Raw genomic sequence first — 26,405 nt, 5'->3', positions numbered from 1 at the left:
CATTTGAGCCCATGAGTCTGAATCCAAAGAAAATTTCTCACAGAATATTAACGGTGTATTTGGTTTAGATTAGCTTTCTTGTGACTCAAAAAATGCATCGGAAGATTCTGAATGTTGACGCATTAAGATAGGCTTGAGGTAGAACAGTTGTAAACATAATATTCAACGATTTTATTCAACTAGTTGTGAATACTTTTTCCTTCTGTAGCTTTAAACATTGCCAAATTTTAGGGCAAATTTTGATTCATTTGTAAAGAATACATTGGACCATTATTAAATTTCTGTCCAAGTCGCATGATATCACCAGTTTAATTTTACTTTTTAGCCTTAGCATTCAAACTGACAAAACATATCTGAAAAACCAAAGGTTCTGGAAACAACGAAAAGTGTAATTTGCTCAACACCTTCGTTCAATCCACAACTTTTTATTTTCTTGCTGTGGGTGATTTTGTCATTTTTTGACGGAAATAAATCCAGATGAATGGGACAATTATCCAAATAATCAGGTTCAAATTGTCAAAGAGCTACATCCTCTGATGACAAATGCATTTCTGCCTAAACGTCATTGTTGAATAATCGCACCGACTTTCCGAGCAGTGGCTATCAAAATAATAGGAAAGGCGATATTTGCTAAAACACTGAGCAAAGGCGCATAACAAAGAGTAGTAATGTTTGGTCTAGCACCCTGAATTCTGTTCCTTTGAGAGCTAATGTCCGGTACAAAATTAAACTAGTGTCGACATGCAACGGAAACGTTATGCAATGATCCAGTGTATTCTCTGTGGTTAAAACAAGATTTGTCTTAGAATCATGTTAAAATGCATTTAAAATATCAAATTTAAAATAAGCAATTTTAACAGCACCGTTTAGCGTAGCAGCCGATGGCAGAAGCCAGATTTTCTTAACGATACCACACCTACCTGCACGTATTCATAAAGGTTGTTGCAACGATGGTTGAGTACAGTGATTAGATCATTGAGTCCTTTCTTTATGCCTTGCACGTAGCATCCAGTGTGCTCTGTATTGCCAGTGCATACTGCTTTGCATGGGGCAGCCAGTCTATTCGAATGGCTTCAGTACAGCTGGTGCAACTGGTATAACTGCAATGAGCGGTAGATTTTAAAATTGAAGGAGGTAATGGGGGCAGAATATAGGTGCCGCAGATGCTGCACCAGGAGGCAAAAAGTCTAGGTCATAGCCTTCAAGATAACGTTTTGGAGGAGATATATCTGCTGCTTTAAATATTCTTTAATAGCTGCAATTTGCTCTTCTTTTATATGACTGGAAGTTATTGCTCTTTGCTATGCGACATAATCTGATATTATAAAGTGATCAGTTAACTAATAAATATTTTCTTTAATTATATTATTATACCCATGTAACTACACTGAATTGCATTGTCAATGAGTCTTTCAATCAGTGTGTTATGCTAAATCTATCTCAGCAAGCTTAATTTTTGAAAGGCAATCTATACATTGATCTATAAAAACTAATATAAAACTGTACCATCATGAAATGTGATATATTACAATGCAGTGAGAGTGACAGTGATTTATATTATATTTATCTCGAAATAGTGGCACTATGTATCATTTTTATCCGAGTATTCTAAACATCACAATACTATAATATCATTATTTCACATTGTGTGTTTTCTAATAGATGAGAGTTCCATGAAAAAGCTGTTTTATAACAATGTTCAGAAGGAATTCCAGTGCAAACACCATTGCATGACTGAATCATGAATATTGTGTTACTGATAACAAACAATGTAACAGTCAAATATTGTATTATTGATTAAAAATAATGTTAACAATCCTATACCAGGAAGTTAATGTCTCGTGAAACGAACATTTACGAAAGCTTAAATGAGACCAAAATGGAACTATCATTCCGATGTAAAAAATCTATTCAGAATTTATTTAAAAAATAAATATAGAAAATCCTTCGAAATATATACATAAATGTGTCAACAACAACTATGTTTAGAATAATCAAATAGTTAAAATAGAGGCTCTGGCCAAAGTCTAAAACAAACGGAAAAAATATGTAAAATGTAACATTTATATCGAGTGAAGGAAATGCTTCGATTCTGTCAGGTCATCGGATTCGGCAACATCCTCTTTCTTCTTGCGTTTATTTTCGGACTGTGGAGCTATACCCCATGACTGTGGCTTCAGGTCACCAAAAATAACAAAAAGCAAAGTTGACACAGAAACGATAGATATCGTCATGTAGAAAACTTTTTTCCACTGTTCGTTGGAATTCTGTAAAGATAAAGCATAAATTAGTTATAATTAACAACTGAAAATGAAAAACAAATGAAATAGTAGTTTAATCTGATTCAGAAGTCAAACAACAAAAATCAGCGTTAATTCACAAAATTTTCACAGGACTAGTTTCGATGGTTTTACCGAACCATCATCTTCAGCTGCAAAACCGCAAATGAACAAGATAGGAAATAATGTTTAGATAAGATAAGAAAGCCTGGAGAAGAATAAGCAAGTGGCGCCATCTGTTGGCGAAACCAGAACTAAAACATAATTTCTTTAAAAGCCGAAGGCAAATTTGGATTGGAATTAGGATCGTTAACTAGAACAGAAAGATTTTTATGAATGTGAAATGCCTCTAGAAAATCCAGTTCTCCAATGGAAGATGTTTTTTGAATAATTTTGGCAGCAGAAAAATTGAAAGTGTGATTTTCGGACCAACAATGTTGAGCAACAGAAGACTTCTGTGTTTCCTTTTTTCTAACATATGCCTCATGTTCTTTGACGCGAAATTTTAAGGCTCTCTTAGTTTGGCCAATGTTTAGTTTGGCACTGGCAAGGAATCCTATAAATACCCCAGGAATTCATATCCGGAATGGGGTCCTTGAGTATAGAAGTTGGAATTTTATTGATGGGAGAATAAACAACCCGAAAGTTAAATTTCTGCAAAATATGTGCAACTTTATAGCTAATTGATGGAAAGAAGGGAATGACAACAGAATTTTTATAATCTCCTAAAATAAGAGTGTGGCTTTTAGTGTGTTGAGATGAGAATTTTTTAACTGCTTGATTAATAATGTTGGGTGAAAAGCCCCTGTCAATAGCTATTGCTTTTAAATAATTTAGTTCTTCATCAAGGGCTAGTTTGGAGGAGCAAACTTGAAGAGCACGGAAAACATAGGAATAAAATGAAGCTAACTTTTGTTTAGTCGGATGAGATGATTTAAAGTGTGGTGGAAGGCAAACCGATGAAGGTTTACGGTAAACTGTAATATTGAAGTTGGATGTGTTACGTGTGACCAGAATGTCGAGAAACGGAAGAGAATTGCAAGTCTCAAGTTCAAAAGTGAACTGAATAGCAGGATCAATAGAATTCATTGTTGAAAGAACTCTATTTAAATCATCTTTATTACCTTCAAACAGGGTAAAAGTATCGTCTACGTAGCGGAACCATGCCGGGAAGTTTAAAGTTTCAAACAATTTTGATTCATAATAATTATTTAAAAGCAATAGCTATTGACAGGGGCTTTTCACCCAACATTATTAATCAAGCAGTTAAAAAATTCTCATCTCAACACACTAAAAGCCACACTCTTATTTTAGGAGATTATAAAAATTCTGTTGTCATTCCCTTCTTTCCATCAATTAGCTATAAAGTTGCACATATTTTGCAGAAATTTAACTTTCGGGTTGTTTACTCTCCCATCAATAAAATTCCAACTTCTATACTCAAGGACCCCATTCCGGATATGAATTCCTGGGGTATTTATAGGATTCCTTGCCAGTGCCAAACTAAACATTGGCCAAACTAAGAGAGCCTTAAAATTTCGCGTCAAAGAACATGAGGCATATGTTAGAAAAAAGGAAACACAGAAGTCTTCTGTTGCTCAACATTGTTGGTCCGAAAATCACACTTTCAATTTTTCTGCTGCCAAAATTATTCAAAAAACATCTTCCATTGGAGAACTGGATTTTCTAGAGGCATTTCACATTCATAAAAATCTTTCTGTTCTAGTTAACGATCCTAATTCCAATCCAAATTTGCCTTCGGCTTTTAAAGAAATTATGTTTTAGTTCTGGTTTCGCCAACAGATGGCGCCACTTGCTTATTCTTGTCCAGGCTTTCTTATCTTATCTAAACATTATTTCCTATCTTGTTCATTTGCGGTTTTGCAGCTGAAGATGATGGTTCGGTAAAACCATCGAAACTAGTCCTGTGAAAATTTTAAGAATTAACGCTGATTTTTGTTGTTTGACTTCTGAATCAGTATTTATTCGGCGTGTTATTGTGTCTTAATTAGTAGTTTAATCATTAGGGAAATATAAAACCAAAGCAAGTTTTTAAATCTTTTCCATGATTAACTTCCATGGTACTTCGTTATTATAACGGCCTCCGACCTTATTTGGCGACCTTAGAATTACGCCAAGATCCCAGCTGTGATTTCATCAAGGTCACGAAGCGCGAATGCATAAATAAAAGACAAAATATATAATAATAACAATAAATATTCACATATTGTTTCCCAAGAATATTTCTAATAATCGTTATTTCCGAAACTGCTTTCAACAATTCATCAAAAACGTCATTTTTTACCATAAAAATTCCGAAAGCTACTTTACGAGGTGATACCGAGTCACTTGGCTAAAACCCACAATCTTTCCACATTTTAAGTGTGATCACTCATAATTCGGTCTACGAAACTGTACTTATGGTTTATAAAAATGTGACTGTGACCAGCTTCTTCAAGCTGCTCCATTTTACATGTCTTCCAACAGTCTGAATAGATCGTTGATTGATCTTGCAAATGTTGAATAATTTTCTTCATAAGTGTACCAGCATTCGAAATTTGAACGATAAAGCACTCGCCATCTTCTCGGCATACTCCTCCAAAAATCCAATGTTCTGGGAGTACTCTGCGTTGTTGTTCTTTTTTTAGACAGACAAACTTTTATCAGTTTCAAACATTTTATGAGGACCACCTATTTGTCCATTGAATCTTTGCATCAGATGTGCGGAATACACTTCCCGCATGTAATTGCTTCAATTAGTTGCAGTATTTTCACACATATTAAGCTGTTAATTCGAAAAGTAAGAAAAGATTATTATAGTATATATTTTCGAATGTACTTGTATTATTTTCCTTGGTTGCCTTTTAGTAACTATTTTGATATTGTTTTGTTGGAGCTGTTGTTGTTTCTGGCTTGGTCTGACGCAGCCTGAAAAAAGGCCATAGGGCGATGTAAGTCTGCCAGGAGTGTCGGGCTGGGATCCTCACATCACATCACATCACATATTAAGCTGTTTATCACACCATTTGATGGACATCATCTCCTCTGCCCAAGAATACATAAATCTAATAACAGTGACAAACGATATTCTGGAACTATTGAACTAATATGCAATACGGAGGCTCTTCTGTATTTTACACTTTTAACACTGAACCTCGAAATGGTTTCGTTATTAAAAGACAGTTTCATGTTGTGGTCATTTTTGCATACTCGTTTGTCAGGTTAATGACCTCTTTCTTGAAAAAATGATACGTCATCCAGCTCTTTATTTGGTAAACTAAAGACTGTTAACAGCATATTCACAAAACAAGCAAAAGATATTTTCAGAAAACCAATGCTAATTAGAAATCCTTTCAAAAAATGCATGATGTTTATGCAAGAACATGTAGCGAGATTTGGGCGAGATATCTCGGTTGCTTAGTGATTAAACCTCAAGACCGCTATAATAAGGAAGCACGCAATTTTTCTTTATGTAAAATTATTTCTCAGTAAAATAATCTATATGAATTTAATTCTGTATTATATACAGATTATTTTTCGAATCCTAAAAGGTCTGGTCTGTTTTAAATTTTCAATTTAAGATTTGCCATTTCTCGACTTAATGCTTTTTTTTTTTGTGACACAGAGGGTATCCAGCACTTTTCGGATACGATTTTGATAGTTAATTTTCATGCATAAATGGCGTATTTCTTGTAGCGATTTTCTTCCTTCTAATAGCCTTGATTTTTCACTGCCGAATTTTCTATAAAGCTAACTTTATCTTAACACCATTATGTCAATTTTCGCCCACTCTTCTTGAATCGTTTTACAAAGTCCAGTCATCCGTTTTCCAAAGTTTCTAGAAGTTGGAGGAAATGAATGAATAAATTGGCCCAACAGATCACCTTATTTGAGCACAAATAGTATAACTACTGAAAAATCCACTATAAGATCTTTTTGTATCAGCGATATGAATTAAAAAGCATCGAAATGTTTCCAACGTATTTCAGCGATTTAAAGAGCCTACCGGTGGCAGAAAATCACATTCCTTAGTAATTTCAACTGTCCGCAGTTGCTTTTGAAGTACACAATTTTCTTAAAATTTCACTGTCTCATATACTTTCACACTTATTTCATAATATTGTTTAGTCAGTATGTTTATCGAAGCTGGAAACATGAAAAATGAGTAATGCCCTAGCCGGGATTCGAACTCTATACCCTCCGATGCTAGCCGGATATGTTTTGCAGTTACACCACGAAGGCACGCGGTAAGCAGGGAAAAAGACCTTACGAAATAATTAATTTTTTGTTATATACATTCATATTCAATTTTCCAGTTTGTACTTATGTGTTGTGATTTAAATAAATTTAATTATTTAAATTTATTATTGAATAAATATAATTATTAAATTATTTAAATAAATCCGTTAAATTTTATTGAACAGGTAGTTTTAGAAATATGTGCTTTTGTGTTATGTAAAGTAATTTTGGACACCAGTGTACATAGTGTAAAATATAATGCAAATAAAATAAGCAGAAAAGATGAATCGTACCTCATAATTTGTCATATATCCGACTAATGCTGGTATCATAAAGAAAGGAAATACCCCAACAATATTAATGATCCCGCTGACGGTACCTAAAAAATAAGTAATTGAATAAAACAAATTTTTCTTATAATTACACAGATAAATATATATTCAAAAAGAAAAAAATATATACTAAAGTTTTGAAAATAAACAAGACAATAATGTCAGTCTGAAAATACAAGCTACGAATTCTTTAAATGCATATACTTGAAAATCTTCACTTTCATTCCGGATCTAATAAAAACTAAATGAATAATTACAACATTTATGTTAATCATTCCCTCCGAATCCTCTTACATTTTAGATTAAAAATACCGAAATCATCTTAAAATTTAATCTTAGTTCAGTTTGTCAATGATTTTTATTTAGCTTTGTTGAGTTTAACTAGCTGTGCGAAGATGAAATGATATTCCCTGTTTAAAAAAATAGCATTTCGATATCTACACCTAATTATACATGTAAATATTACAGATACTTTAAATCTCATAAAGATCAGATATTATTCCACAACAATTAACTCATAATAGTAAGCAATTCTTTTTGGTAAGCTAACAAAAATAAGAAATACGAGTTAATCTAAAAAAAAAAATACTTGAATCAACATAAACACATATGCAAAGGAAATGTACAGTCTCGTCGTATGACTGAGAGAAAAAAGTGCATACGCTGTCATCTATGACAGACGGTTTTAATAAAAAGATCTTCAGAAACAGAAAGCAACATGCAGTTCGCCAACCAATGATTACATATATTAAATTAGTAAATTAATTTTAGAATAAATAGCTGTTCTGGTTCATAAATTTTGCTTGCATGTACACAGTACTATTTTCTCCTGAATACGTATCATTTCTAGATGCCAGTGCAGCAGAAAAAAATTGTCTTTCGTAAACTACGCTGTTAAGAATATGTTCACAAAAAAAAAAAAAAAAAAAAAAAAAAAAGGGTTAGCGGACTGTAATATCACTTGTTTATTTTACATAACACTTTTAAAAAAAAGAAATGCCGTCTCCGTGACGACACAGCACACGTCACTCTTAGCACCGTAGCAATTAAAAAACAAAAAGGAATAGAATACAAATCACATACACTGGTGTGCAAAAATTAAGGACGAGACGGTTTTTTCAATATAACTTTGTACAAAAGCTTTCCAAATCAACACATTTAATACCTTAAGATCCCCAATACGTAAGGACATGAGTAATGTAAGCAACACTTACTAAAAGAGAAAGCAGAGGGATAAAAAGAAGCTTTATTGAAAAAGTAGCATGGAGCGCAATGCGACTGAAGGCCGAAACATCCCTGTGATGGGTGTCCAGCAAGAAACATCCGGTCTTTAATAGGGGATATGATCTCTCCTGACTGCTAGGCAGTTTTCACAGCGTCTGCCCATGCTGAGAATGAGGGTGTCGATGAGTTGTTGAGTCATTGCTGCCCATTCGTCTTCCAGCGCCATTCGAAGCTCCGGAATCGTTACTGGTGGTAAGGTACGAGCTGCCAAGCGTCTGCCTAAGAAAATCCCATACATGCTCGATGGGATTGAGATCCGGAGATCGTGCCGGCCAATCCATACGTTCCATATCCTCACTCTCTAAGAGCTGTTCGGCAGCTACTGTGCGATGACATGGTGCATTGTCGTCCATGAAAAGGAACTGCGGACCCATAGCGCCTCTAAAAAGACGCACATATGGAAGAAGAATCTCGTTACAATAACGGGTCCCGTTGACTGAACCTGCGTCGAAGATGTGAAGGTCTGTACCATAGACCTGTTATATACTAGACGGAGCATCGCCATTCAAAACCGTGTGAAAAAGTGGCACAGGAATGAGCTGCAGGTGTTTGGGCATGAAATGGAACTGAATCCAGACTTTGGCGTACTATCGCCATGGCTGGCGATTTTTTTCCTCTCTTTTCTCTCAGTTCGAAATGCGAACTTGGAAAGACGTCATTTCGCAGAAGCTGCCGTTGAATTTGCAGAAGAGGTTAGATCGATAAACACCAGCCAAAATTAATAATTTCCCTAAAATTGGACTTTATTTTAAAATTTAACTTTATTTTAAATTTTAATTTTTAAAATTTAAATAATTTTCATGCTGTAGAATAATATTTTGCAATATGTCCATCGGCGTCTACAAAATTTAAAATAAAATAAAAAAAACTGGAGAGAACAAACTAAATAATAAACTAATAACTAAATAATAAACTAAATAATAAATAATAAACTAATAGCAAACTAAAAAATAAATAAGTAAAATAAATAAATAAAAAAGAAGGCATTTTTAGTATTTAGGACAGAATAAAAAATAAAAAAATAGATAACATAAGAAGAATGAGTGAAAACAGAAAATAGTACAAAAAAGAAAATTTAATATTAATACGAAAAGGAAATTTAATATTAATACGAAAAGGAAATTTAATGTTAATACGAAAAGGAAATTTAATGTTAATACGGTGTATTACAGAGAACTACAGAGTAGGCAAAACAATGTGAGAAAGATATTAAATAAAATGAACTAAAAATGAATGTCAATATAGCAGATCTAAGTTAAAAGGAAGAGAGAGAGTAAATAATTAAATTATGAAACTAAAACGTGGTAAATTAAGACTTCCTTTTACTAGCAAATATATATATATATTATGCACGTTGCACAATGTAGTCGCACTTATTTTAAATAATTTTAGAAGGTAAAATTTAAATAATGTTCATTATTTTTAAAACGAAACTTAAAACTATTAAAGTTTTGAAATTTAACTGCTATATAATTGCTATTTTCTTAATACTTAACAAATTCTTAATATTTGAATAAATGCCAGAAACATGATATAAGAAAGAAAATACGTGACTGAAGGTAAACAAATTTGTTATATTTGGATGCAAGAAAAGGGGATAAAATAAAGTCATTCATGTCCCCCTCCAAAAAAAAACATAATTTTATGCAGTTCTTACACAGTGTTACATCAACATTACCAAGTATTAAATACATACATTACTACTTCGCACATGTCCGCATGAGCAAACGCATACAAAGAATATATAAACAAACGCATTCAAAGCAGTCTGTTGGCGTATAAAAAATGTCGCCAAAGCAGAATACTAGACTAATTAAAATTATATTGTATTACTAAAATTTTAACATTTTTTTCAGAAAACAGTTATTAGAAACATACATATTAAATACTTTTATTAAAATACTTTTATTTAAATGTTATTTCAAGTATGCATATATTATATAAAATTAGAAAATCTATTTTTTATTAGAAAAAGGCAAGTAGAGTGGATAAAAAAAACCTCTACATTTTATAAAATTAGGTTTTAAAACATTAGAAAAAGCTCAGTTGTGAAATGTTACTCCTCCATCTTTCACATATCTGGAATTACATCCATATGCGGAGCACGAAAGTATCATTTTTGAAGTCCGAAACAATGCGCTTACACGCAAAACACTTGCTTCTCACAAATTCTCCATAGAACTGTAATGGCAAGAAAGATCCGCGGGAAATACGATTTGGGAAATGTTCCAAATGTCACGTGGTTCGCATTCCTGTTCCCCTTCAGGGTTGCCGTTTCTCTCTCTAGTACATTACAGCTCTATGGTCTGTACGACTACCAAGCATGATGCCTCCCCAAACGAGAACACCGCCACCTCCATACCTGTCCCTTTCAATGATGTTGCAGGGATGATTGCGGCTTCCCCGCTCTCTCCAGATGAGTATGCGATGAGAATCGCTACTCAGACTGAATCTGCTCTCATCTGTAAAGAGTACTCGTCCTCATTCAGTGTCTCTCCAATTCCGGTGTTCCCGGCACCACAGAGAACGCCTTCTCCGATGGGCAGGCGTTAGAGGTACACACCGTACAGGGCGTCGTGCAAACAGACCACCACCGTGCAGTCTTCTGGCCACGGTAAAACGCGATATCGGTCGTCCAGTCGCCTGTGTCGTGTGTCTAGCGATTTCTCCCGCTGTCTGCCGCCTGTTTCTTCTGGCCTGTAAGGCAATATACCGGTCATCTGCGGGTGTGGTTCCTCGTGGACGACCACTACTAAACCCCCGAATAGCTGTTCCTGTAGTTTGAAATTGTCTCCAAAGTCGTGAAACGATGCTGTGAGCAATTCCGAACTCTGCAGCCACACTTGTCACACTGCGGCCTTTCTCCAACTTCCCAATGAGTCGACCTCGAGTAAAAGCATCCAGATGTCGTCTAACAGATTGATTATTCGCCATTTCTCGCTGAGGCAGCAACTCGGTGTGATTTTAACTGCTATACGGCGTGCAATCTCTTTGCCAGAAATACCGATCTTACACCGACAACATGCTTCATACTACTCAGACACTCCCCCATTACGTCTACCTGCATATCTGCGCATGTGCTACCGTACATCACCTTACTTAATCTCCTGATTGGTCTTTCTGTCCGCTCTGTCCCTTCGTTCAGCTGATATGCTAATTTTTCGACTTCGTCCTTAGTTTTTGCACACCAGTGTAAGTTATGAATTGAAAGTTCGTTACCATAGCAACCAGAATTGAATCATCAGGCAGCAGCGCCATCTATTGTTGCAAAGACACACTAGTAATTCGTTTGGTAACAAAAAAATACTAAACATACGCTGACTCCAACTTTTAACTTTCTTCCCTCTTAAACACACAAGCACCGAGTACACCACTTTGGCTTCTGAAGATTCAAAGCACTTAGCATTGACTAATCTTATCGTGCTTTTATTGTTTGAGAAACGAATATTTTTAGCCAAGAAATGAAATAAGCTTTTAACTGTCTTCCCTCTTAAACACGCAAGCACCGAGTACACCACTTTGGCTTCTGAAGATTCAAAGCACTTAGCATTGACTAATCTTACCGTGCTTTTATTGTTTCAGAAACGAATATTTTTAGTCAAGAAATGAAATAAGCTTTCAACTGTCTTCCCTCTTAAACACGCAAGCACCGAGTACACCACTTTGGCTTCTGAAGATTCAAAGCACTTAGCATTGACTAATCTTATCGTGCTTTTATTGTTTCAGAAACGAATATTTTTAGTCAAGAAATGAAATAAGCTGATATAACTAATGTTGCTTAAATGCATAGGTATTCGACTGATACTGCGAATAGTTACTGGTACGAGACTGCGAATACGTACTGGTGAATGCATAGGTTCTGAACTGAGACTGCGTATAGGTACTAGTACTGGACTGCACTCCTTGAACGTATTAAGTATTGGACTGCATAGCTTGAATGCATAGGTAATGGGCTGAGACTGCAAAGTTAGGACTGCGAAATCGAGCCGGATTTACCTTACATTCATACTTAGCGCATTAGTCTATTTTGCAGACTAAACCAAGACTTCAAAGCTAGCATTTTAAACTAATTTACTTTGTTTTCTGTTTCCTCTTCCATGATGATCTGCAGAACAGTTCAAGTAATAAGTAATACTTATTTTGCTTGTGACCATCAGAAAAACTGTTATTCCAGTGACATTCTTCCTCGAAGATGAAAGCCCAAGAGAACTTTCCTTAATCTTGTTAGGTCAAAATGATTGCTATATTGTTATGCACACTAGCAGTAATAAAATCATTGGAAGTGAATCACCTCTTCTGTTAAGCATTTTAAATTCATTTCGATGAAAATATTCATATTTCTCTACATCTAACAAACTTCATCTCTTTGTACTTCTAAAATACTTTCCAATATACTTCTCCTAAATGGCAGCATATTAATTTATATGTAAATATTTAAGTGAGACTTTTCTGTTAACTAAGCTTATCAGTATTTTCATGCATTTATTACCAATATAAATTAAATATTTATGATTACTTTTCTGAAGATTATCACTAGGAATTCTTTTCAGTGCCTTTAATTTTGGTTAAATATTTTATATATTCATTGATTCAATATTTAGTACGCGAGTTCTGAAAACATGTGTTCTTAGAATGTAATTTAAACAGTGGGCTTAACCGTGCATTATTTTCATTTTCTTGTTTTTAAGAACACTTTTATAATATGCTGATCATTCTTGTAATAATCATCTCTAAGTTCAATAAAATTTAGATTCGGACTCAGTAATAAATTATAAAACTTTCAAAAATTAGTTACACTTATGGATTAATTTTATCCATGCAAAAATCTTTCCCAATATCCAATAAAAAATATGGAACTTTCCCAATAATGGATTTTTCAAAATATTATTATGTTAGATGGAAACCTTAAACACGAATTGACTTCGTTGTGATCTGAATTATAATGAAGACCAAGATTTTAAGTATTAAAATAAATAACAGCTACAAATCAATAACACCAGGAATTCAAGCAGAATCTGGCTTTGATAAAAAGAGAAATATCTGTTATGACAGAAGTTCATCTCATCAAAACTACAGATTATCGGAAACAGATCTGACCTCCTTGTACTTCCTCTAAATTCAAAGTTTTCAAGAGATTTTCGTTAGTTGAATAAGACAAAATTTTGTAATAATAATATATTCTATTCAGCAATTTTTAGTATCTAATAATGACTTGTTTTTATCTTCTTATCAGCATAAATATTTTTGAACAATCATTCAGAGAATAATTTGAAGAATTAAATGCTAATTAATTTATTACATCAAAGCTGATGAAATCTCTTTGCTTAAAATGAAGTTTTCATGCAGACATTTCTATGAATTCACAGGCTTACATCAATGTTATACATTCGGAAAAATGCGCAAATGTAAAGCAAAGATTTAAAATATTTTGGTACGACTTTGTAAAAGTATGGTAATAATTTAACAAGTAATACAAGTAATAAAAAATACAAGTAACTGTTTGTAAACGTCGGTGCAGGTCAAATAAAAAACATGACTTCTGTTGGTGAATATTGTTCTTGTTTCTCAGATGGAAAAGGCAAAGGACTATCTGATTTTTTTTATGTTACATAAGGTCCGATAGGGGTGATCATTCAATTTCTTTGAGAGGTTTGTGAAAAAAATCACAGTAAGCCTTCTTCAGAATAGTATCGTCAGAAGTGTGCTAAAGAAAGAGAAATATTTAACCACAGAAAAAGGGTAGCTATTTTAAGTAACATCAATTTTAAAGGAAACAAAATCTATCCTCTCTCACATAGTGGAGGTAAAAAGTCGGAACTCACACAGTGGGGTGAAAAGTCAAGGAATTTAAAGATGATAGCAAAAATAATCTGTCACAGGGCATACTCCATCAAAACTTGTTGATAGTAAAGTTGCATAAGCTAAAGCCGATCTAAGAATCTATACTAACTTCTGTTAACTATCAGTGGCGTCCACATCTCGACAAGAACTTCGAAACTAGATCTTGAAAACAACTGGAGACAAATTACTCAAACCATTTTCTGCTGCCTGTAGCAGACGGCCATACAGTGTACCCGTGAGCGTTTTGAAATGAGAGTGAATTATTAGGCAAACACAAATCAGAGCAATAAAGGCGTAGTCTTGGGCAGTATCTTCTGAGCAAACCACTTACAGATGTGCAGTGACATTGGATATCTTTTAACCAATTCAAAGCTCCAATGCATCACTGCAAACCGCTCAGAATTTTCAGGATAGTTCATAGAAGTTAAAAAAGTGTTCCGAATCGTGCCTTAGTTTGCAAACGAGCGTAAATCCAAAGGAACAATGAGACATGACAAAACAGTAAATCTAATGTACCGCTATTTCAATCACGTAATTTAAATAAGCTGAAAGGATCAGTTAATAATGTGAAAGTGTCAGGTACTGAAGAATATCTTTAAAAACTTTGTAGCTGTCATATTGTCTCGGGTAGCCGCTGTTTAGCGGCATACGGCGGACAAATAGCATACAAATGGTTACAATATTGCGGTTGTTCTTGAGTTGACAGAATCGAATCGACTTTTCTGAGTAAGACGACAGAGACTGCACTAAGTTACGAGCAAATAAATAACCTGTTAGCTTCCTTTGTAATATAAATATGTTGTATTTCGTAATAGAATGTAACAAATAACACCATTTCTGATTAAAACATACTTCAAATACAAAATAAGCGAATTCGTGGGAACTGGAACTTTACCTGAAAGTGAAGGTGCTATATCTATGCAGGCCATGCAAACCCCGAAAGTAACGAATTCTCCAAGAACTCCACCTAGAATAAACAGAAGGGTAGTTGCTGTGACGTTGCGCCCGACGATAGTGATGCCCAAGAAAGCTCCACAAGATACAACTGTATCTGCAAATGGAGATGCGAGATTAATTAAATTACATATACACAACATAAATTAATTATTCCATTAAATTCTTTCATCATTTAAGTAAGCTCAATAAATTAACTGTTAGTTAAACTGTAAAATGAAAAGATCAATTCTGAAGAGTATTGTCAGGCAGTGGTGAGCTTCACATTCATTTTAATTTAAAAATCTACCTAAATTTACTGCATCACAAAAATCTACCTAAATTCACTGCATTACCCCATACATATCCATATTTATTAATATTATATATCTAACTTTATTAAATACGAACAACGATTATCAACCCTTAGGTCACTAGACACTGATCGTCAGCCTGTATGCTACTAATGAAGAACAGTTTGCCTGGTACCAATGTTATCCGTATAACTTTTTAACTATAAAGTGCTACTGCATTGTACCATATTGGGTAGCTCATTTTTAAAAATAAAAGAACGTAAGTCACATCTGGCATAATACACCTCTTACAAGCTTGTGACTATTGGCATAAATAGAGAAATTATACTCATGATCAAGTCTTCTCCACAACCAAGAAGATCGCAGCTGAGGTGCTACAAGGTTCCATATTAAGACCTTTACTATATCTTTTCTTCGTGATCTAAGTGATATATTTTCCATGAACACAAAATGATCCAACACCAAATTTAGCAATAAAAAAACTCCAGCATCAGAACCTGGTGTACAAAGTGCAGAATCCTAATAAAAGGCTATAAATCTCAACTATTCATCGTAGACAGGCAAGAAAACATGTAAAGAAATGCCACTTATGCGAGATACCTAGAAGTTATGCTCGATCAAGAACTCCTCTAGGAACTATACACATTTAGCAATGAAGTTCGAAAGACAAAAATGAAAATTCGCAAGTTATGCCCATTTCTGGGATGTGGATCTAATTTAAATTTAACGCAAAAACGGCTAATCTACTTGACTATTAACCGTGCAATTATAAGTTATGCATCTCCTGTTTGAGCTAGTATCTTGCCTAGACTTTTGCATAAATCGCAAATAATTTGCATAAATTGGTTCTCTTAATTTTCACAGGAACTCTCATCAATAGATTTTGTGAATAATGAATTTGTTCTCTCAGAAACATAGTATTTTCAGGAATTATTTTGTAACTTATGTAAAGTCTATGTTTCAGTTACTTTATGAACTCTTACGTGAACTTGTCAGGGAGTCTCATGACTTGCACCTCTATTCCTAAATGGAAACTAACTTTTAAACAGGTTACGTGTCATTTACCCACGTAGCTTCAGCAAATGTTTAGTTACATTTTCTGTGGCTGCTTACGTGATAAAATGTTTTTTCCTCACTGGATTAAAAATATTTTCAAATTACCTACCAACTGTTTTCACTACTATTCTGGTCATTGTTTTCTAACCCAGACTTGAATCTGCATATTTTACTTTCTTTCTACTGATATGTCATGCATTTTATTACGTATCATAGATCTGTTAATGTGTTTGTGTTTCTTTCACCGACGCAAATGATCTCTTATGTACACAATTCTTTCTTCTAGAGAAAACGTATCTGAAGATTTGATACTGTCATGTTGCCAAACAAGGCATACTATGTAAATGGGTGACAGCACATGAGGGCTTATGTTTGTAAACATCTACCATAAAGGCGTAAAGTCTGTAACTCATCGGTTACTTGCATTGATGTGCACTTTTGGCGAGCTTCGATTTAATTTTATTATCTAACCAAATTTATTGCTCTACCTCATAATGGTGGCCTGTGCGTTGAATCCCCAAATGATTCTCAACCTGTCGTCACAAATAACCAACACCCATGAATCGCATCGATCAGCATCTATTTTAGATATTTATATAAACTTACTACATTGTTTCACTAAATCACTAATTTATGAGTTGGTCCCAAGTGACCCTAAACCCGCAAGTCATAGATGACTTTAAAGGGTACTGACTGAATCAATCAAACGGCTTGACGAACATCAGTGTTTCAGTTTAGTTCGAATTTGTTTATACAGGGTGTTTATAAAGTCCCGGACCTATTTTGATGTTTAATAACTCTTAAAATAATGAAGATATAAACAAACTTATGGCATTTATTTATGGAATGACTTATATATTTTCTTTTTCAGGTTTGAATATCTTTACGTTTGTAAATATCGTCTGCGCGTGTGGTTAATTTCAGATAATTTCATTTTCCAGTCTAAATATCTATACTTTTCTAAATATCGTCTGCTTAATAATTGCATTTTTCTCTCTTTTGTTTTTGGCAACTATTGCAATGTTATGGACTTTTTCCTTTGGGGATTTGTAAAGGATAACGTTTAAAGGAGGAGAGTGTCGAACATGGATGACCTAAAAGCCAGAATTACAACCGCAATAGCCTCTGTGGATGCCGACATGCTTGCCGGTACCTGACGTGAAATTGAATATCGACTTGCTATTCTCCGTGCGACGAAAGAGGCACACGTAGAAGTTTATTGACAAGGGTCATGAAACTTTTTGAGTCTATCTAAGCATTTATGTTATTAATTTTAATCTATCTTTATTATTTTATGAGTTATTAAACATCAAAATGGGTCCGGGACTTTATAAACACCCTGTATATCTAAATTTACTGCACTAGCCCCAATGTAATCACCCATGGTTTCACGGGTTATAAGCGTGCTGTGATTTCGTTTTAATTTTAAAATATATGTTAATTTACTGCATCACTTCGGTCACAGATTTGTTAATTCGAAGAGAAGTGAAATACTGAAAGGTACCGTTGTCCTTCATTTTAATATTTTTATCTTAAAATAAATTTACTCCAGCGACTTATTTGTTCGCCTCCATTGACCATCAAGCTGTAGATCATCGATGACCAACAGTCTTAACAGATATTATTGTGCTTCGATTCAATTTTAATTTATACTTTTGTTTAAATTTACTCCACCACTCAACTTTGGTGACCTATGGGTTGAATCTTAAAGATCCACAGATCACTACTGAACAATAGCCTTGACTGGTATCATTGTACTTGGATTTAATTTTAAAAAGCTAAATTTATTCCACAGAAATGAATTTAAGCTGTTACTCAATATGAGATTTCTGAAATTTCAGTTTAATTCGGAACGCGTTTTCAAACATTTTCAATTCTTTGAAACATCATTGATTAACTGTATCTATTCTTAAAGAGTCGCATTTAGTAAATTTAAGAAAGCAGTTCTCATTTCGAATTTCAACGCCACACGGGCTTATTCTTTCATTCTTTTCCAGTTATACGATGCAAGATGTATTAACAGGCTGCAATTGGAGATCCGCGATTTGGATAGCTATTGATGCCACTAATGTCAAGCTTATGATAAGAAATGTACGTTTTCTGCAAGGTTTTGCTTTAATTAAAATTTCACGTCTTTTTTCGTCTGACATTAAATTATGAGCCGGTTGCTTTAATTAAAATTGTTATCAGTAGTATATTTTATTGATCAAATCATTAAATCATAAAAATGCTTTACAGTCCAACGAAATACAATGAGAATTATAGTGATTCAAATTTGCCAGATTTTATGCAGCTGAGATGAAAATATTAAAGAAATTTTCAGTAGAGCTTGAATTGTTTCACATGCAATACTTACTTATTATTGTAGCTCCTTTTCGGACGAATCCAACGCTGACCAGTTCTTTTTTTAGTAAAATATCAACGGGATAACTGGCAATACAAGTGGCAAAAGCTCTCAGGAGATGAGGTAGACAGGATAAAACACCATTCTTTTTGTAAAGGAAACAGATAGTAAACATGTTTATCTTAATAAATAAGAGATATCTATTAATAAATGTAGAAAGATTTCTTTAAAATGCCTGACAGATTTTAAATGTCATATGCTCTTTATTTTTATAACATCCCACACTGTAGAACAGTCAATTCTGTTTAGTTCCGACTATTTTTCATAATTTTTTTAAGTACGTCAAATGAATTATCTTTCAAGTAATTATTATTTCAGGTCTCTGATTTCGCATCTGAGCAGAAACTTGCGCTTGACTGAAATACCTGTTGAAAGCATCATGCGTTAACAATGCAGTGAAATTAATTCATAGTTACGTCTCGAAAAAATTAAATATTTTATTTCTTAAATAAGTGCTCAAATCCCCATGTGAGTTAATTTACGATAAAAAAAATTATCGAAATTTTTCTATTATCATATCACTTCACCATTTTACATAGTAAATTCTAAATATAAAGTTTTATACTCTATTACCGATTATTCGGACGCATATTAACCGTTTTACTGATTAATTAGACTTTGTTTAAATATATGTATTGCGGCATGATATTAAGTTACCCTCCCCGTTCATCAGCATGTCTACAGAAAACACAAGAAGGAAAATTTATGGTCTAATAGCTATGATAGTATTAGTTCAATAGTACGTAAAATGTAATTCAGAATATATAAGGAATGTTAAGTCATCCGTTAAAAAGTGAATTGCTGCATCTTAAAAATAAATCATATGCATAGCCAATGATCTTTCGTTTCACATTAAATCCTATCGAAGTACAAGATTACCATAAATAAAAATTAATAGCATATACACTGTGAAGGAAAAAAAAACACAGAGAAAAAAAGAATTCTGTAATACCAGAATCAAGAAAAGTTATTAAAAGACTATTTACTTTTATGAGACTTTTATGAGAAACTTTTCTGTTACTTTTATGAGAAACTTTTCAAGATGTTAAATTGTGATTTAAAGGTTACGGATTGCAATTTTGGTTTTCGTATTTCCTTATTCTGACAAAAATACATGCTTTGAGGTTCTTTAAACGGTGATGAAATACTCTATATATCTATAAGCTGAGTAAAATTGTTCGCTAATCAAAAAATGAAAAGTTGCAAGATTAGAGCAATTTCGGATTTAATATTTCACAGTATGAGAATCTTGCATGTTACAAAACTATAAACTAGTTTCATGTTACAATAACATCACCAGCTATCAATCAAACATTGCAACACTCATTACAGAAACGCTCGTATAATAAATATTTTCTGGCGATGTAACTTTCCTATTTCGAATGCCTTTCATTCCGATACTCTAGAGAAACATGTTTTGATATGGAATTCATGATAAACCTGAGACAATTACACTAAAATATGTCAATGGAAAAGTACATTTTTTTATTTTGTTTTTTATTGTCATATTATAAAATGTCTTTTCTAAAACACGTATATTTTAAAATAAAAAGAGATACCTTAGCTATGGGTAACTGCAGCACGGTTCCCATGTACAGAGCGTGCACTGTAGAAAAGAATCCTAGTAACCAGAACTGACCGAAAAATCCAATTGCCAATGCCCACAAAGGAACTGAAAGAGCCATTTCTTTCCAAGGTATCCTTAGTATCTGAAACAAAAAAATGAGCTAAACAAATTGAAATAACGTAATCTAATTTAAGTAGTTAAGGCTCTCATGATTTTCGTTCGTGTATTCTCTGGAATGGTACTATAGAGACATTAGGTTAATTGGAAAAGCCGGAGAGATGAAAAATGAGCAAATGCCTTCGCCGGGAATCGAACCACGGACCTCTGGAACACCGGCCCAGCGTGCAGAACCACTACACCACCAAGGCAAGCTAGGAAGGCGGGAGAAATACCTTATAGTATTTTTAATTTTAATTTAATTAGCATTTTAATTTAATTAGTATTTTATTAAAAACATTTTCTTTACATCTAGTGTTAGGGCATTTATTTGACGCAAAAATTTGGTTTTCAGCTTATGTTAGCATTCAACACCTCATCTTCTTTAAGATGTAAGGTACTACTGGTTTTTGAATATAATTTATTTCTGGTTTTAAGTATTATTACTTCAAGTTTTTGAATACAAATACCATAATTTTGTTCGTTTTACACTTAAAAATCACTTTCTTTCCATTTACTCTAATTTCAATGCATTGCTACTTAGAAACTCGAAATAGTGTGAGAATCAACATTATAACATATTAAAAACATTCATTTTACATAAATAGACTAATATTTTGAAAGTAAATTTCACAAAACAAATTTTTTACTCTCTTTTCAGATTTTCAAAAACTACATTTTAATTTAAAAAATTCAAGTCGATCGTGACATTTTAGTAAATTAAAATCTTTCGTCAGAAAATATTGGAAAATTTAGAAAATAAAGTTAGTAACAGTCACATAGTTAAGGTTTTTTTTTTTTTTTTTTTTTTTTTTTTTTGTTCTGCCGTTATTAGACACAACTATTGGAGATATTGCAAGATTTACCAGGCAGTGACATATAGGAATGGATGAAAGAAATACGGCTGGTAAAATGAGAATAATGGAGTTACTGAGTGCAACTCTGCCATAAAGCTTCAATTTCTAAAAAAAGAGAAATGAAATAAAGTGTGTCAGTAATATTTATGTATTTAATACAGACATGTTTGGAACTGCAGGGAAAGGGAGGGAAAGGAAAACGGTTTCTTCAGTGGTGAATGGAATTCTGGTTAGTTCTGGTTTGGTTTGGTTTTATGGCAAAGTACTCAAGGGCTATTTGTCTAAGGAGAGGGATATCTTCGTGGAGGACTTTCTAAGGAAACTTGCTCGTATACACATTACACTTAGGAAAAACCACGAGAACGCTCATGCAACCAGCCCGTTCGAAGGGATTCGAACCTTCGAATTCTGGTTTTCTGTGTGACAAACGGTGACACTGATCATTGTACTATCAAGAATTCAAGCATAGTCGAAACCCAAGCTTGACCAGAGACTTCAAGATCTTCAATTTAACCAAGTTTGACCAGGAACTTTAAGGACCAGGAACTTAACCAATTGAGCTATTCAGAGACAGACTGCCATTCCCCTTTTATCAAATGTGCAACGTGTATAAGAGCCAGTTTTTCCTTAAAAAGTGCTTCCCGAAGACATTCCTTCCTTTAGGCAGGTAGCCCGAGAATGCTTTACCATAATTAAAGAAACCAAACCAAACCTTTATTTTCAAAGAAGTCCAGGGCGATCGAAATGAGATACAGCTTTGGGCCGAGACGTGTTATGCAAAAGTTTGAAAATAAAACTATTACATTCATTATTTCAGGCACTTTAATTTTATTATTTTTATATGATGAAGGTATAAATAAAATAAAATGATATTTATTTTCAAAATTACACAAAGCTAAATTTGTGTAATTTTGAGGCTGAGGGCGTGGCCAATGACGTCACACAGAGGGCGGGGCCAAGCACAACGTCTTCCATGACATCACACTAGGGGCGTGGTCTCGAGTTGAGGTGAGTTGTTTTTAGATTGCTGATTGAGTTGTAGACCTCCTGTTTTTCATTTTAAGTTAGTTTTTTAAAAATTGGCAACGGGAAATATTTTCTGCATCTTAATTTTGATGATATGGCGATGCTGCCCACTATGGATGAAAAAGTGAATTATATGTTTTCGAAATATATTTTTGAGTCTGGTGTTAAAATTATACAACGCGCGACTCTGAAAACAATGTAAAAGAAACAAATATAAAAAAGACTTTCCTTTAATGATAGTTCATCATGTCATGAAAATGAAACTACAAGATAATTTGTTTTTATTACTCAATTTTATTCTGATACTTTTATTCTTTCTAGTTTTTCATGAAAATTTAACTTATTTCGTATGCTTTCTGTTCATAATAACATATTCATTTACTGTCATATTTTTTTAATACTTAACGTTTCTAATTTGTAATATTTTATTTAATTTCAACATACTATTTTTTCATACCTTTCATAAATTTCAGCATACCCTGATTTTTAACTTATATGTTATATTTCACAAATGTTCCCGCACATGCTGTTTATTTGTTACATTACTTAATTTTAGATGCAATTTCACACTTTTTTTAACGTTATAATGCTCAATATATTCTGAATTTTAACTTCATTTACTTTTTTTAAACCATTCTAGTATTCTATACACACTTTAACTTAGTGGTTTGAAATTCTATTTAAAAAGAAACGTTTATTTTTCGTAATCTTAGTTCTTTTACTAAATTTTCTACAGATTTTCTAATATCTTTCACATGTTCAACAATATCTTCCTTACATTACCGAATATTATTTTAAAAACTTAAGTCTATAACTGTTAATTGCTTTTCTTACGTTCATGATTTCCCTTCTGTGTTTATATTTCTTAATTCTAGTTTAACTTATTTATTATAATGTTTCTATTTCTGTCTCATCACTCGTAATTCCAACATTTTATCCAATTTCATTCATTTTAACGATATGGATTGTTTTCATTTACTCCATATTCAAATATTTCCTTACAATTTTTTAAATACTTGTTTTATTCTCCGATCATAATAGATCATCTACAGGTTTTACTCAGAAATTTCCAATCACAACTTTACAGTTTAGTACCATTTATATCTAAATGTATTTCTTTCTCATATAGTTTTATGGTCTTCAAAGTTTCTAACGTCATGTTTAGTTTTAAATCCTGATTACCTTTAAGTGTGTTGATAATTTTCATTTCTAATTTTACATCCACGTTCAGTGTTTCATCCACGTATACCAAAATATTTCTTACATCTTCTGATATTTAGTATATGTAATATGTCAGTACTTCAAATGAATTTACACTGCTCACACTATTATTTTTTCATGTTTTAGAGACACTGACTATACTAATTTTACCTTTTTCCTACACTAATTGCATCTATGTCTGCACTCATGAAAAAATAGCAATTGTTTTGCATCACGTGCATAAAGAAATTCTTAAAAACAACTTTTTCAATATCGTACTCAAATTGCTATTTTTCATGTAAAAAGGATTTAGAGAAACATATGAAGACATATGATAATTTAAAACGACATGAAACTTTACATGTTAGACATTGCACTGAATGTTTGGGCGTTGAACATATGAAATCCCATAAAACATATTTCAAATGTAGTAGCTGTCCAAAACGATTTACTGATGATAATGCTTTGAAACAGCATGAAACTTATCATCTTAGAAACTGTACTCATTGTTCACAAGTGTTTAAAAGAAAAAGTGATCTGCTACATCACATTCGAGTAGAACATGAAGTGACACGAGCCCTGCAAATACGAAGAAAAGTTGACCCTGTTAATGCATGTAAGTCTACTAAAATCACGTCTTAATGGTGTGTTCTCAACTGAGTCGATTTTCTCTAATACAGACAATGATCATGACTTAAATGTGTTTCTTGAATAAAATTGCAACCTGTAGAAAAATTGATTTCTGATGTAGACACATATCGATGTCTGAAATGGTATTTAGTAGTTACCGTTAAAATGAGTCGCGAGAATAAAAATGGAGACACTGAATACATTTATCCGCATTTTCGAAGCAACTGCTTGCAATTATTTATACGACATGATATAGAAAGAGAGATTGACGAAGCCTTCCGAAAAAATAAAAAAGAGCTTTGATAAATTTAATGAACGTGGCTCAATGTGAGTCTTGGAAAAAGTTATTCAATGCGAACTAAATATTGTAAGATATGGACCTCTTTCTTCCAGTATTTAGTTATTCAACTTCTGAATTTGTATTTATTCGGCGTGTTATTGTGTCTTAATTAAAAGTAAGACTATTAAAATTTAATACATATACATGTATTGAATGATGATATTACATTGATTAATGTAAAGAACTGATGATACATGTATTAACATAGTGAATTCTCACTTTTTTGAAGTTCTAAGCATTACTACAAGTATCATTCATGAATGGTTTATCTAATACATGCAAACAGAATAATATCTTATAAGGTATTTTCTTCCTCCTCCTCGTATGCCTTCGTGGAACTGGAAGCAAATTCAATGCTATTGGAGAGGTCTAGAGTTCGAATTCCGGCAAAGGCTTTGCAAATTTTTCACGCTAATTCTACAGTCTATGTAGTTTTCGTCTGTATTCGGGGATGCATAAAAGTTTAAATATTTTAGAAATATAATATAGATTGGGGTAAAATATCTCTTATTCTACCTTTCTTCGGTTCACTTGGTAATGTCATAGATGCTGGTAAAGTTTAAGAGGCCTGTTTACTTAAACAGGCATAAGCATTTAGATTCAGAATATTTCTTTTTAATCCGATGTAAGACATGAATTTCATTCATGATATTGATAGTTGAATAACTAAATACTGGAAGAAAGAGGTCCATATCTTACAATATTTAGTTCGCATTGAATAACTTTTTCCAAGACTCACATTGAGCCACGTTCATTAAATTTATCAAAGCTCTTTTTTATTTTTTCGGAAGGCTTCGTCAATCTCTCTTTCTATATCATGTCGTATAAATAATTGCAAGCAGTTGCTTCGAAAATGCGGATAAATGTATTCAGTGTCTCCATTTTTATTCTCGCGACTCATTTTAACGGTAACTACTAAATACCATTTCAGACATCGATATGTGTCTACATCAGAAATCAATTTTTCTACAGGTTGCAATTTTATTCAAGAAACACATTTAAGTCATGATCATTGTCTGTATTAGAGAAAATCGACTCAGTTGAGAACACACCATTAAGACGTGATTTTAGTAGACTTACATGCATTAACAGGGTCAACTTTTCTTCGTATTTGCAGGGCTCGTGTCACATCATGTTCTACTCGAATGTGATGTAGCAGATCACTTTTTCTTTTAAACACTTGTGAACAATGAGTACAGTTTCTAAGATGATAAGTTTCATGCTGTTTCAAAGCATTATCATCAGTAAATCGTTTTGGACAGCTACTACATTTGAAATATGTTTTATGGGATTTCATATGTTCAAATCCTTCTTACTTGAAAAGACGTCCAAACATTCAGTGCAATGTCTAACATGTAAAGTTTCATGTCGTTTTAAATTATCATATGTCTTCATATGTCTCTCTAAATTCTTTTTACATGAAAAATAGTAATTTGAGTACGATATTGAAAAAGTTGTTTTTAAGAATTTCTTTATGCACGTGATGCAAAACAATTGCTATTTTTTCATGAGTGCAGACATAGATGCAATTAGTGTAGGAAAAAGGTAAAATTAGTATAGTCAGTGTCTCTAAAACATGAAAAAATAATAGTGTGAGCAGTGTAAATTCATTTGAAGTACTGACATATTACATACACTAAATATCAGAAGATGTAAGAAATATTTTGGTATACGTGGATGAAACACTGAACGTGGATGTAAAATTAGAAATGAAAATTATCAACACACTTAAAGGTAATCGGGATTTAAAACTAAACATGATGTTAGAAACTTTGAAGACCATAAAACTATATGAGAAAGAAATACATTTAGATATAAATGGTACTAAACTGTAAAGTTGTGATTGGAAATTTCTGAGTAAAACCTGTAGATGATCTATTATGATCGGAGAATAAAACAAGTATTTAAAAAATTGTAAGGAAATATTTGAATATGGAGTAAATGAAA

General features: G+C 33.0%; 1 protein-coding gene across 2 annotated transcripts in view; it reads right to left on the bottom strand.

Annotated features, from left to right (window-relative positions):
- Nucleotides 1-1,891: 1,891 nt before the first annotated feature.
- The window catches only part of LOC118205698 (sodium-dependent phosphate transport protein 3-like), a 100,402-nt gene continuing 75,888 nt past the window's right edge, over nt 1,892-26,405 (bottom strand). For both annotated transcript variants that reach the window (XM_085811256.1, XM_085811257.1), the window contains exons 7-11: nt 20,242-20,391; nt 18,635-18,767; nt 14,871-15,026; nt 6,812-6,897; nt 1,892-2,267 (exon numbers count right to left, since the gene is read on the bottom strand). In XM_085811256.1, coding sequence (XP_085667382.1) covers nt 2,064-2,267; nt 6,812-6,897; nt 14,871-15,026; nt 18,635-18,767; nt 20,242-20,391 — 729 coding nt within the window. In that variant the 3' untranslated portion in view covers nt 1,892-2,063. The remainder of the gene's footprint in view (nt 2,268-6,811; nt 6,898-14,870; nt 15,027-18,634; nt 18,768-20,241; nt 20,392-26,405) is intronic.

The sequence above is a fragment of the Stegodyphus dumicola genome, chromosome 2, assembly GCF_044657685.1.
Source record: "Stegodyphus dumicola isolate Sdum_Otavi_A_Nest chromosome 2, ASM4465768v1".
Classification (NCBI taxonomy): Eukaryota; Metazoa; Arthropoda; class Arachnida; order Araneae; family Eresidae; genus Stegodyphus; species Stegodyphus dumicola.
This window is presented reverse-complemented; position numbering and strand designations above follow the sequence as displayed.